The 13,554-nt window shown below is 33.6% G+C and overlaps 1 protein-coding gene across 1 annotated transcript in view; it reads right to left on the bottom strand.

Moving 5' to 3' along the window:
• The window catches only part of LOC111151262 (BCAS3, microtubule associated cell migration factor), a 578,517-nt gene that overhangs the window by 395,965 nt on the left and 168,998 nt on the right, over positions 1 to 13,554 (bottom strand). The window contains exons 11-12 of the mRNA XM_022509136.1: positions 11,652 to 11,822; positions 2,193 to 2,286 (exon numbers count right to left, since the gene is read on the bottom strand). Coding sequence (XP_022364844.1) covers positions 2,193 to 2,286; positions 11,652 to 11,822 — 265 coding nt within the window. The remainder of the gene's footprint in view (positions 1 to 2,192; positions 2,287 to 11,651; positions 11,823 to 13,554) is intronic.

Raw genomic sequence — 13,554 nt, 5'->3', positions numbered from 1 at the left:
TATTATATGTTTGCCAAAATTGATAGAATGCACAACACCAAGAAGGAACCCTAATGTAAAGTGGAGCCCAGAGGTTAGGTAGGAAAACAAATATTTAAAGAAATGATTACTCCAAGATAAGTCATATTATAGAATTATACAACTAGCGCATTAGGAACACAAAAAAAGTAGTTATAAATATAAAAATTCTTAATCTTACCATAAAAACACTAATTTGGGAGTTCAAATAGAAATCAAATAAAAATGTACATCAAAATTATGAAATCATAGAAAACTATAGTTAGACAATGACAGAGATAACTAAAACTTTCTTTAGGTTATATAGGATGTTCTTATTTTAATGGAAAGCCACAGGCAGGAAAAAACACAGGTTCCAATGTCTGAAGCACTCTGACTATGATAATATGAAATATACATTAATACAAAGGAGATCTGACATAACAGATGGACTATCAAAATGAGTCATACTGTTTATTCCAAGTAGAGTGCTGTAAGTGACATAACTTCCAGATTGTTTCTTCAAATTTAACTTAATTCCCATAACATTCAGAGCATTTCCATAAATCTTTGTCTTCATTAATTAAATCAATCCTACTGATCAACAATCACTGGAAAATCTTTCTCTCTATCAAAAATGACTTATTAAGATATTAGAAGGGAGATTATTCAAAATACTCTATATTATCCTCTTACCATCATTCTTTATTTGAAAAGATGAAAAGGGAAAAAAGATGGGTCTTTCCATCAATTTTAACTAATAGGATCATTTCTACAGAATAAGATAAAAATGACAATCTCCTTAGATCCATCCACTGAAGGGATAAGATCAGAAAAGACTGTAAGTTTATGAAGATTATTTCAGCTCTGAAAGCAAAAGAGCAATTTTACCTTCTACTTAAAAACAAAACATTTTAAAAATATCTCCACCAGAGTGGAAGTATACCACTCTAAGTATTAAATCAATTCCTAACCATGAAAATTGGTAAAGAGAAAGAATTAAGTGTGTATCTTAGCCTTCTCATACAAGAGAACTATGGTTCATTCCTGACTGATGAGAAAAAACTGTATTTTCTAATAGAAGAACAGCAGTTAATCATGCAGAAAACATGACAGAATTAGAAAAACCACCATTCTACAGCCTTCCACTTAACAACACTATTAAGTAAAAAGTTGTTTCAGAAATGAAGCCAAAATACCACTCTATAGATTACTTGCTAATCTCTACAAGAAAAACTTACTCCAATATGTAGATATCTTGATGAGCTACTAACATATCTATTTGATCAAACACGGTACCACATTACACATTTTGTAGGACACATTTTTGAGACAATTGGGAAATTTTCAATTATGGTTTGGATATCAGATACTATAATGTGTTAACTTTTTGAACTATAATATCTGGTTACATGGGAAAAGGCCCTTATTCTTAGGAAATATATGATTAATTTGTAGTCTGGTGAAATGTCATCATCAAATATGTAACTTAAATTCAAATGATTTGACAAAATACAACATGCCTATGTATATATATTACACATACCACGGGTGTACAAGTATATATATATATATATATATATAATACATATGAAATGTGAACACCTAATCAAGGTGGTGATACAAGCATCATTACTATACCATCTTTTAAATCTATTTTTATGTTTGAAACCTTATGTAACAAAAAGTTTGGTGAAAGAAAATGATTAATAGGGCATTCCATATGCTATAACATCTCTCCTTAACAAATACCTTAAGAACAAGCAGAAAAATAGACACTACCACCAAAAAGTAGGGGAAAATACACGTAGTTTATAATATGCTACAAAATGAAAAAGAAATGAAGTTACAAAGAAAGTGTCACTTACATGCATTAATATGTAGTCTGGAATATTGAAATTCTCGGCTTAAATATAATACAGAAATTAACACAACTCAACAGCACTGTTTATAATCTTCTTGAGAACAAAACTAATGATTAGGGGATTTCTAAATTTTTATTTTAAATTACTTCATTCAAGAACCACCTACTGAACACTAGTTACTTTTCTGATATACACTGACCCATATAATAAAAGTCAGAGTCCATAATTCATATTTTCCATTTCTAAAAACAAACAAAACAGGTTGAAAAACCCATGATATAAATGCCAAAACAAACAAACAAACAAACAAAAAAAAACCCAAACACATACCACTTGTATTAAACGCCATACAGCACACTGGTTTTTCATGAGCAGGAAAGTGGGCCACAATACCATCACTGTCAGAATCCTCGCTCACAAGCACCTTTACAGAAAGAAAGAAAGCAAATGGAAGTTAAGCTTTACTCACCAATCACTGAGCCTGAGGTATACACAGCTACACTATAATACCCCTGACCAAATAACATGCTTCCACTATACTGGAAGATTATTCTTGTCACTATAAGGTGAGAATGCCACTTTAGGAATGAGGAAAAGATATAATATGCCCCAGCAGATCAATCATATAAACTCTAGAAAGTTGACCGGCTTTATTGTAAATGACAGAGACAATAATTTATTGAAATTGAGGTTTAGAAAAAAATAAAAAGCATAAAATCAGCCATGTAGAGCTTCCTCCAAAGAACACACAGTTCTTATTGTGTTATGGCCTGCTGGAAAATGCTTGCTCATGACTAGATTATCATCGGGTCATGATATTCAGACATAAGTAATTTAATCAATAAATATTTTTTTAAAGAGTTTATTTATTTATTTGTGAGGGAGAGCAAGAGAGCATGGGCACAAGCAAGGGGAGCAGCAGGCAGAGGGAGAAAGAGGACCCTGATGAGCAAGGATGCGGGATTTGATCCCAGGGTCCTGGGATCATGACCTAAACTGAAGGCAGATGCTTAACTGACTAAGCCACCCAACGTGTCCCTAAATAATTTAATCTAAAGTACACCAGGAACTAATCCTACACTAGCAATGTTAATTTTTCTGTTAGTATGAAAAGTTTTACAAAGGTGTAATTCACATACCATAAAGTTGCCTGTTTTATGTTTATAATTCAATGATTTTATACAATACCGTAACCATTACAACAATCCATTACATAGAAGTATCTGATTTGTCATCCTTTCCTATCTTAATGCTTTAATTTTCTTGCCTTATTGCTCTGACTCGAACCTGCAATTCAGTGAAGCCACAGGTTTGTCAATTTTTTTGTGCATGGATCGTTACTGCCATCTTAACAATATTTGAGTGTTCAGTTCAATATATTAAGTATAGTCACACTGTTGTGTAACAGATTCCTAGAACTTTTTCATCTTGCAACACTGAAACTCTATACCCACTAAACACTGATTCTTCTTCCTCCCTTCCCAGCCCTTGTTAACCACCTTTCTATTTTCTGTTTCTATGATTTTGAGTATTTTAGACAGTCAAAATAATGGAAAGAATAGAGCATTTGCACTTTTATGACTGGCTTATTTCCCTTAGCAAAATGTCCTCAAGGCTTGTCCATGTTGTAACATGTCACAAGATTTCCTATTTTTAAGGCTGTATAATATTATATAGTATGTATACATCACATTTTCCATTACCCACTCACCTAGTGATAGATATATGGATTGCTTCCACATCCTGGTTACCACGAATATGCTGCAATGAATGTGGGTGTGTAAATATCTCTTTAAGATCCTACTTTGAATTCTTTTGCATGTAAACCCAGAGGTCAGATTGCTGAATCATACAATAATTCTATTTTTATCTTTTTGAGAATCAATTTTGTTGATCTTTTCAAAGAACCAATTTTGGACTTTCCCCAATATTGCACTATTTGCTATTTTGTTGACTTCTATTCATAACTTTAGTATTTATTTCATTTGTTTTGCTTGGTTATAATTTGCTCTTCTTTTTCATATTAGAAAAAGGGAAAAGCAAAGACTATTAGTTTCAGACCATTTTTCTTTCCTACTATAAGCATTTAAAGCTAAACATTTCCTCTGTACAAAGGAAGAGCTGCACTTTATAAATTCTGATATGTTCAGTTTTTATTTTCATTCCATTCAAAACATTTTCTAATTTCCTTGAGATTCCTTCTCCGACTCATGAGTTATTTATAGGTAGGTGTGTTGTTTTATTTCCAAATATTGGGAGATTTCCATAATTTCATTCTGTTATTGATTTCCATAGTTCACAGGGAACATACTTTGCATGATTTTAATCCTTTTAAAGCTATTTAGATTTGTTTTATGGCCAATTGTAAGGTCTATCTTGGAAAGCATTCCAGATGTTCTTGAAAAGAATGCAAATTCTACAGGTTTGAGGAGGGAATGTCACATTGTGCTGGTTGATAGTGTTAATCGAGTCTTATAAATCTTCACACATTTTGTCTAGTTTTTCCTATCAATTATGACAGCAAAGTATTTAAATCTCAAGCTATAAAGTTAGCTATAATTTCTCCTTTCAATCTGTTGGATTTTGCTCAATGTTCGCTGGGCTATGCTGTAGGTGTCCACACATTAATATTTGTTTTATCTACTTATTACATTGACCCTATTGTTACTATGAAAGATCTTTCTCTCTGGCAATATTTCTTGACTTTCTATTTTGTCTGATATTAATATAGCCACCCAGTCCTATCATGGTTATTGTTTGCATGGTACATTTCTTCAATCCTTTTACTTCAGCCACTTATGTCTTCGAATCTGAAGGATTCTGGCCTGATAATCGCTGTCTTTTAACTTGAGTCCATTTATAGTTAACATAACTATGTACATAATTGGATTTAGGTCTGCCATTTTGCTAATTATTTTGTCTTCAGGTGTTTGTTGTACCTCTGATCCTCTTGTGTTAATTATTTTTAAAGTCACCATTTGAATTCCTCTGTTAATTTTTTGGAGTAATTTTTATTGATTGCTGTATAGGTTACAAGGTACTACATAGATTATAAGACTGTCCATTAATTATAAACTTAATTGGAATAAAGCATAGCTCCTTGCTCCAGTATAGTTGCATTCCCTCCCCATTCTTTTGTGCTACTGTTGTTATATGTATTATCAACTGAGAAACATGTTATAATTATTACCTAAAACTGTCCACATTTTAAAGAAGTTAAAGGAAAAGAAAGATAAATATTTATATATTTTCTTTCCTCAAATGTTTTTCTGCCCCTTTCTCACCTCTCTTTCTGAGACCCCAATTACACATATGTTGGTACATTTGATGCTGTCCTAGAGGTCTCTGAGGCTCTACTTACATTTCACTAACATTTTTCCTCTCTGTTCTTCAAATTGGCCCCAATCTCAGGCTAGCAGGGCTACACATTATCCCTTATTCATCACCTACCAAGTTTACTAATGAAAATAATCCAAATCAAGTAAATCACCTGGTTAGAAGGGAAATGGCTTGTTCACCTGGCCCACTTCACTCTGATAAAATTGTCACATTCACCAAGCTCCAGGCAGATGTGAATAAGAGCAGCCTCAGGCAAAAAGGCCATTATCTCCTATCACTGTTATCCAAATTCTAAAGTCTTTACATGTTTATCATTACATTCTTTTTTGGTCTATATCCAGAGTCCCCAGATAGCAATTTTTGAAAATTCTTTCAAGTAATATACTTATTTTCTAGGGAGAAGATTTGCTTACCTCTTCACCATAACCGATAGTCATTCCCCAGTCACAGTAAATTTATACATTCAAACCACCATTTAATACATTTTAATTATGTATAAATTTAATGCTTAGTAAATTTATACAACTGCATAACCATTACCACATTCTAGATTTAGAATTCTTCCATCACCCCAAAAATGTCTTCATATTAACTCTACAGTAGATCTCTAACTCTAAGCCCCAGGCAATCCCTATGTACATTTTATTTCTTTTGTCTTTTCTAAAATTTTTGAAAATTTTTCATATAGACAGAGTCATGCAGGAGGCTCAGTCAGTTAAGCATCTGCCTTCGACTCAGGTCATTATCCCAGGGTCCTGGGATCGAGTCCTGTATCAAGCTCCCTGCTCAGCAGGGAGCCTACTTCTCCCTCTGCCTGCTGCTCCCCCTGCTTATACTCTCTCCCTCTGAAATAAATAAATAAGATCTTTAAAAAAAAAAAATCATGCAATTTGCCTTCTATTTTCTTTCACTTTCATTCTTTTCTTTCACTATAATTTTTATAGTTCAACCATGTTGTTTCAGGTATTCATTTCTTTATATTGCTAAGTTGTATTCCACTGTATGGAGGTATCACAACCTGTGGGTTCACCCACCAATTCTTGGCAATTCTTGGCAATTTGGATTATTTCTAGTTGGTTACTATGAAGCATAGTCTGCTATGAATATCTATGTATACATATTTTTCTGAACATGCTTTTATTTCTCTTGGAGAGATATCTAGAGTGAACTTGCTCAGTGATATGATAAACATATGCTGAACTTTTAACAAACTGTTTTCCAAAATAGCTACATCATTTTATATTTCCACCAGTAAAGTATAAGGTTTCCAATTGCTCCACGTCCTTTCCAACACTTTGTATTATACATCTTTTTAATTATGGTCAATCTACTAGAGGCAGAAATCAGAATGATGGTCACCAGGGACTGTGGGGACAGGGGGTTGGGGAGTTACAGTACAATGAATCCAGATGATGAAAAAGTTCTAGAAATGGAGAAGAGTGATGGTTGTATAACACTATGAATATACTTATGCCACTGAAGTGTAAACTTAAAAGTGGCTAAATGTCAAATTTTATGTTATGCATATTTCACCACAATTGGCAGGAAAACATGCCTTGTAAGTTATTTTTCTAATCTTTCTTTTTGGTTTTTCCACTGACTTTCTTTTTTTATTATTAACATATAATGTATTATTTATTTCAGGGATACAGGGTCTGTGATTCATCAATCTTACACACATTAAGAGAAAAATAAGAAAAGGAAAAGAAGTCTTATAGGAGTAGTCTTCAGCAAAGTGTGTTACACCAAGTTTGTTAAATATACGAAGGGTTTGCTCTGGGTATATGGTATATTCCCATAACTGTAGAACCATCACCACAACCAAATTTAGAACATTTTCATCACCAAAAGAAACCTCATAATATTAACAGTTGCCCCACATTTCTCCCATTTCTTCCAAACTACCAGCCCTGGGCAACTATAATTTACTTTATTGATTTGCTTCTTCTGGACATTTCATTCTACAAATGGAATCGTACAACATATACTCTTTTGTGACTGGCTTCTTTCACAAAGCACATTATTTTCAAGACTCATCCACATTGGAACATGAAAAGTACTTCATTTCATTTTATTGCTGAAGAATATCACATTGTATGTCTATATCACGTTATTTATCCATCTACCAATCAGTTGATATATATATATCAAGGTTGCACCTACTTTTTAGGCATTACAAATAATGCTGCTATGAACATACATGGACATGTATTTCGTTTCTTTTGGGTATATCTAGAAGACAAACTGCTAAGTCATATGGTAATTCTTTTCCAAAGCACCTAGACAAATTTGCATTCGCAGCAACAGTGTATGAGGGCTCTCATTTCTGCATATCTTATCCTTGCCACAAACAGAGCTCTCCCTGCTTCTCCCAGCCAATAGCAGGGACCCACTGGAACCCATGGATTCCGGGCCCCGATAGGTTTCAGAATAATGTGGAACCCAGGCCAACCTGTGGCCCCTTTTACCTCTGGCCTTCAGGTTTATTTCCCAGTTTGGTGGGGGCAAGGAGGAGGGAAGTAGGAATGGTTGTGTGGGTGCAGAACAGCTGTAAGTGTACCCATTGTTTACCCTCCTGATCACATGGCTAACTAGGAGCTATGGCCGGCAGTCGCTGCCCAGCATCACAGGAGAGTACTACTATACCATGTATCACTGAACTAGGGAAGTTCAAAATTCCCCAAATTCAAAGTACAGTATCTACTGAATTTATAAAGGACTTTCATGTCATCAAAAAGTTGAAAAATCATTAAGTCAAGATATTTTAAGTCAGGGAAATTTTGTAGGTTTTATTTTTTTTTTTCTGTGTAATATTTGTATTTGTCCATTTCACTATTTTAACTCAATTTTACAAGATTCCCTTTCATGTATTATAACCCTACATCTTCCTCTCCAACACAATTAGTAGTGAGTCCTCTATTTAATGGTACCAATACAGAAGCTGTCTAGTAAAAATGCACATTAATCTTGGGGCACAGCAAAGCCTCATACCACTATGTATAATTCTTTGTATTGAACCTTATGAGCTTCACAAATATAACAACCAGATACTTTTGGAAGGATTCTTTCCATTGCATTATCACCTTACCTAAAACATCAAATTAATAATAGAAAAGATATGGGGCGCCTGGGTGGCTCAGTGGGTTAAAGCCTCTGCCTTCGGCTCAGGTCATGATCCCAGGGTTCTGGGATCAAGCCCCGCATCGGGCTCTCTGCTCAGCAGGGAGCCTGCTTCCTCCTCTCTCTCTGCCTGCTTCTCTGCCTACTTGTGATCTCTGTCTGTCAAATAAATAAATAAAATCTTTAAAAAAAAATAATAGAAAAGATATCCCAAAACAATTGTCCTAAGACATGCACCTTTTACTTACCAGTTAACTAAGCAGGCTGAACTTAAGTATATGTAATAACAACTTGACTGTATTAAAATTAATCAAAGCACTTTAACTGATATAAGGTGGATAAACCTTTATCATGTGAACAAAAAGACAGACAAAACACTTCAGGAGCCACTAAATTATTATGAATAACACTTGTACCCAGGGAGAGAAACAGCTCAAGTTTATGTCATCATTCTGGAGGATTTTTCTCTGATTAGAGACTTTGCCACACTGCTAACTTCAATTATATAAATGTGTAAAGGCATATTATACCACTTAGCTTATCTAGCCACAAAATGCTTTTAAATAAAACAAGTAACATAGATTTTAAAATGGACATGAAGTCCATCAAATCCACTCCTCCTTAACGCAGTTCCCACACAATGATCCCATCAACATAAAATCAAACTAATCAATTTAGCATTAGAAAGATGGTGAATCAAATTTTATATACTGCCACTGTAAACATGAAAATATCTTTATTAAAGGCTCACTGAATTTAAAGAGCAAAAGTGAACATAATGTTAGTTTCAGCTCCTGAGATATATATGGAAAAGGAAAAACATTACAGCTAGGGTCAAACATCAGTTGGAAAGGGCTGAAAGTGATAAATCTATGACAATAACCCCTGAAGTCTTTTTCATACAATCCAGCATAACCTAAAAACAGCCCTGTACTCCAGCTGAACTATGTATCAGAGACAAAAATGTCTTCTTGACAAAAAACAGATTCCCATTAATAAAAGAAAGGAGGATAGTATTATACTCAGGAAATCTTGTCGCTTTAAAAAATATTTGTAATTCTCTCAAAATGCACATAGCAACTTGTCATTTATTGAACATCAACTTATTTCCTGCTTTATAATAGAATTTTAAAATAAATTAAAATTTCAGAATGTTATAAGTGGGAATGAAAAGAGATTATGATCTCAACAAATAAGAGAAAAGATAACATTTTTAAGATTGGGCAACACTTAACCTCTTTTCACTTTTAAAAGCTAACAATTCTGTAATTCTTATTTCCTAATGAAGTACTTTACTTGTTTCAAGTGTCAACAACTCCCTTATCAAGGAAAAATGAATTTTGCAATTCCACAACCTCCAGTTCATTTCCATATTCCAAATCTGAGAATTCCATTTTAAACTAATAAAAAGTTAATAAAAAAAGAGAGGGGCATGGGGGAACCACATTTGATAACATAAGGCCTAATGCTAAGCTTTTTAATATCATTACTTCAAGATTTTCTTTTTACATGTTCCTACACTTAAATATAATAAAACAAATTGAATTATTCCTCTATTTCATGAAAAATAATCAGATAACATTTTCTACTTCTAAATGACCACAAATCTGTCTGTCAACAAATGCTAGACACTTAACAGACTTACTTGGACTCACCAAACTAGACAATGTTGACTGTTACTACGCATTAAATGTGGGTGGCCTTGGAAGTAAATTAATTAAGAACTAAAGGACAAAAGAAAACATTTTTTACTTTAACACCCATAAAACACTAAGGGTTTAAATATTTAATTCCAATTGAGAAAGAAAATTAACATCAGTCTGTGTCTATCAACTTGAGCTAATTATCACTTAAAAAAATTTCATTACACTCAACTGAAAAGTTTGCTAGCACTTCATTAAAAAGAGTTTTAAACAAGATTTGGTGAACCGCAAAGTTAACATGTGAGAGGTGGATTATCATTCAGATTTCAAATAAAATACAACAGCTAAATTGAATAACCCAGAATTTCAAAGATTTTTTTGTCTTTTAATTGCAGTACAGTCCACGTGCTTTTGAAATGCCATCTGATCTTACTATAAGAACTAGTACATGAGTAGTGGTCAAAGGTAATCTTTTATCAGATACAGAACCATGTATTACTGGAAGGAGATTTTCTAAAAAGAACATGCAAAATTTAGGGCTAATACTTTAAAGATTCACGTAGCCTCCAGACATTATGTTCTGAAAACAGAAATATATATTATAGAAAAATTAAAATAATTTCTATTTGACAAATGTTGCTCTACTCCTATTCTAACAATCAACTTTAGATTGGATTTTTTGTAGCAATAATCACAAACTACTAGAATTTTAAAATCCTCTTCCTTTCAGAAATGTATTTTAAAATTCAAGACTATTAATAGAAAAGAAAATAACTTATGGGTACGTGGGGGAGAAAACAAAATCCAATGGGTTTCTCATCAGCAATACATTGTCACATATTTTTCCATGTTTATAATCACTCCTTCTAAATGTTCCTGCATTATCTGAAGATATAGGATTTGGTAAGATGCATTACCATGTATGTATTCTAATATACACTTTGAGATATTTGTCCATTTTTCATATTTATAAATAAGTGTAATAAAATTTGATATTATTTACATTACTGTCACTTGTAACCATCATAATTAGTCAATAATTTTTTAAATTCCCTCCAAAATGTGGAAGGTCATATTGATTGCTTCTATGAGCAAGCCTCTACCTTAAAAATTAATTATTAAAGGATGCCTGGGTGGTTCAGTTGATTAGGCATCTGCCTTAAGCTCAGGTCATAATCTCAAAATCCTGGGATTGAGCCCCATATCAGGCTCCCTGCTCACAGGGGCATCTGCTTTTCCCTCTCACTCGGCCCCCTCCCCCCAACTCATGTACTCTCTCTGTTTCTCAAATAAATAAAATCTTTTTAAAATCAATTATTAATCTTCTGATTTAGATCATAACAAACATCATTTTTAAAAAAATGTATTACAAATGCAAGAGTATAAAGAGGTATGTAACTATTTATTTGTGAAACAAATGTCCTAATGAAGAGATAACAAGAACTCCTTAGAACCTCAATTTTACCTTCAGGTTCAAAACATTAATAACGTTTGAAATAAGAGGTTTTAACATATTACTCATCTTTTTTTGAAAAAAAAATTCTAACCTGAAATAACCTCAATTTCTAGAATTCCAAATTAAGAATCTCCAAGGCCAAGTGCATCTGGCTGTTCCTGATCACAAATGACATTCTTAGTCACCTAACCTTTGCAGAAAAAGGACATTGCCTGCATCAGAAGTTCTTACCTGGCCCTCTCCAACTGTTTCAGTGTCAATTACTGTGATGATGCCTGGAACCAAAGGACTCCGCCTTGAATTACTATGGAGGGCAACATCGTCTTCTGTCACACCTGAAGGCAGTGTGCCTGTCAGCTGAGTCACTACTTTCCCGACCATTGTCAAACCAGTTTTCAATGTCTATAAAATGAAATGTAAAATATATGACTTCACATCAGTATTTGGATTCTAAACAGAAATACGCATTTTGTTAATTCTTCTATCTTTTAACTTCCTTATTCTCTTACAAGCCTATATGTAGCAGTGAATTGTCATAGAAATTCAGTCTGACTTTTCATATGATCTTAAATTTTAGTTAGAAAATCAGTATTAATTTAAGTGAATGCTATCAGTAGAATCCCCAAAGTCAGCATAGTGAAAATAAAGCCATACGTAAATACCCAAAAAGCTTTATTCTGCATGAAGGAACAATTATATTTTTATTAAAAAAATTCTTCTCTCCCTTCTTCTTAATACATATAACAATGGCAAGATTTCATTCTTTTGGATGGCTGAGTAATATCCCATTGTGTTTATACACCACATCTTTATCCATTCATCAGTCAATGGACATTTGGACTCTTTCCATAATTTGGCTATTGTTGACAGTGCTGCTACAAACACTGGGGTGCATATGTCCCGTCAAATCAGCATTATTGTATCCTTTGGGTGAAAGCCTAGTAGAGTAATTGCTGAATCACAGGGTAGTTCTATTTTTAACTTTTTGAAGAACCTCCATACTGTTTTTCTAAGTGGTTGTACCAGTTCATATTCCTACCAATAGTCTATGAGGGTTCCCCTTTCTCTGCATCTTCACTAACATGTTGTTATATTTTGAAATACAAATCTAATTTTAAATCTATTTTTTAGCATGAAAAAGACTGACCAATTGTAAAATTCCATTTGACCAATGGTAGAATAAAAAAGACTATGCTTTCAAAGTAAATCTATAATATGCTATTATATAATATTGTGCATCAAGATCAGGCATGTAGATACCTATTCCTATGCCACAGCCACACATCACAGGTGGGCCAGACAAGAGCCCCACATATTCCCATGCCAGAGCCATAGCCCTACCACAGTAGGTGGGCAGACACACGCAGCTCACACAGGAGACACTCCTTGAGTCCCTAGGAGAGATAAGTGTTTCTGAGCCTCACAAGCTATCTCCCACAAAAGCCCCCCTTCAAGACTATTAGAGGTAGTTGATTTGCCTAATGATAGAAACAAACACAGAAAGCCAAAATGAGAAGAAAGAGGAATATGTTCCAAAGAAAAAGACAAAACCTCAGAAAAAGACCTTAATAAAATGAGATAAGCAACAGAGTTCAAAATAATGGTCAAAAAGATACTCATCAAATTCAGAAGAATGAATGAACACAGTGCAAACTTCAACAAAAATAAGAGAAAATATTAAAAAGTATCAAACAGAAGCTACAGAGCTAAAAATATAAAAACTGAACTGAAAAATACACCACAGGAGTTCAACAGCAGACTAAATGAAGCAGACCAGTGAGATAGAAGGCAAAACAATGAAACTCACTCAAAGGAGCAAAAAGAAAAAAGAATTTAAAAAACAAAAACCTTGGGAGGACTTCAAGCAGAACAGCATTCACAATACAGGGTCCCCAGAGGAGAAGAGAGAAAGGGCCAGAAAAATTATTTTTAAAAAATAATAGCTAAAAATATCCCTAATCTGGGGAAGGAAACAGGCATAATGGTGGGAACCCCAGAGTGTTCCAAATAAGACAAATCCAAAGAGATCCACACCAAGACACATTATAATTAAAATGGTAAAAGTTAAAGAGAGAATTTTAAAAGCATCAAGAGAAATACATACAAGGAAACCATCTAAGGCTATCAAGATTTT

Source organism: Enhydra lutris, unplaced genomic scaffold (genome assembly GCF_002288905.1).
Source record: "Enhydra lutris kenyoni isolate GAN:26980312 unplaced genomic scaffold, ASM228890v2 scaffoldscaffold26, whole genome shotgun sequence".
Taxonomy (NCBI): Eukaryota; Metazoa; Chordata; class Mammalia; order Carnivora; family Mustelidae; genus Enhydra; species Enhydra lutris.
The sequence above is the reverse complement of the archived record's forward strand: the minus strand, read 5'-3'. Positions and strand labels throughout refer to the sequence as shown.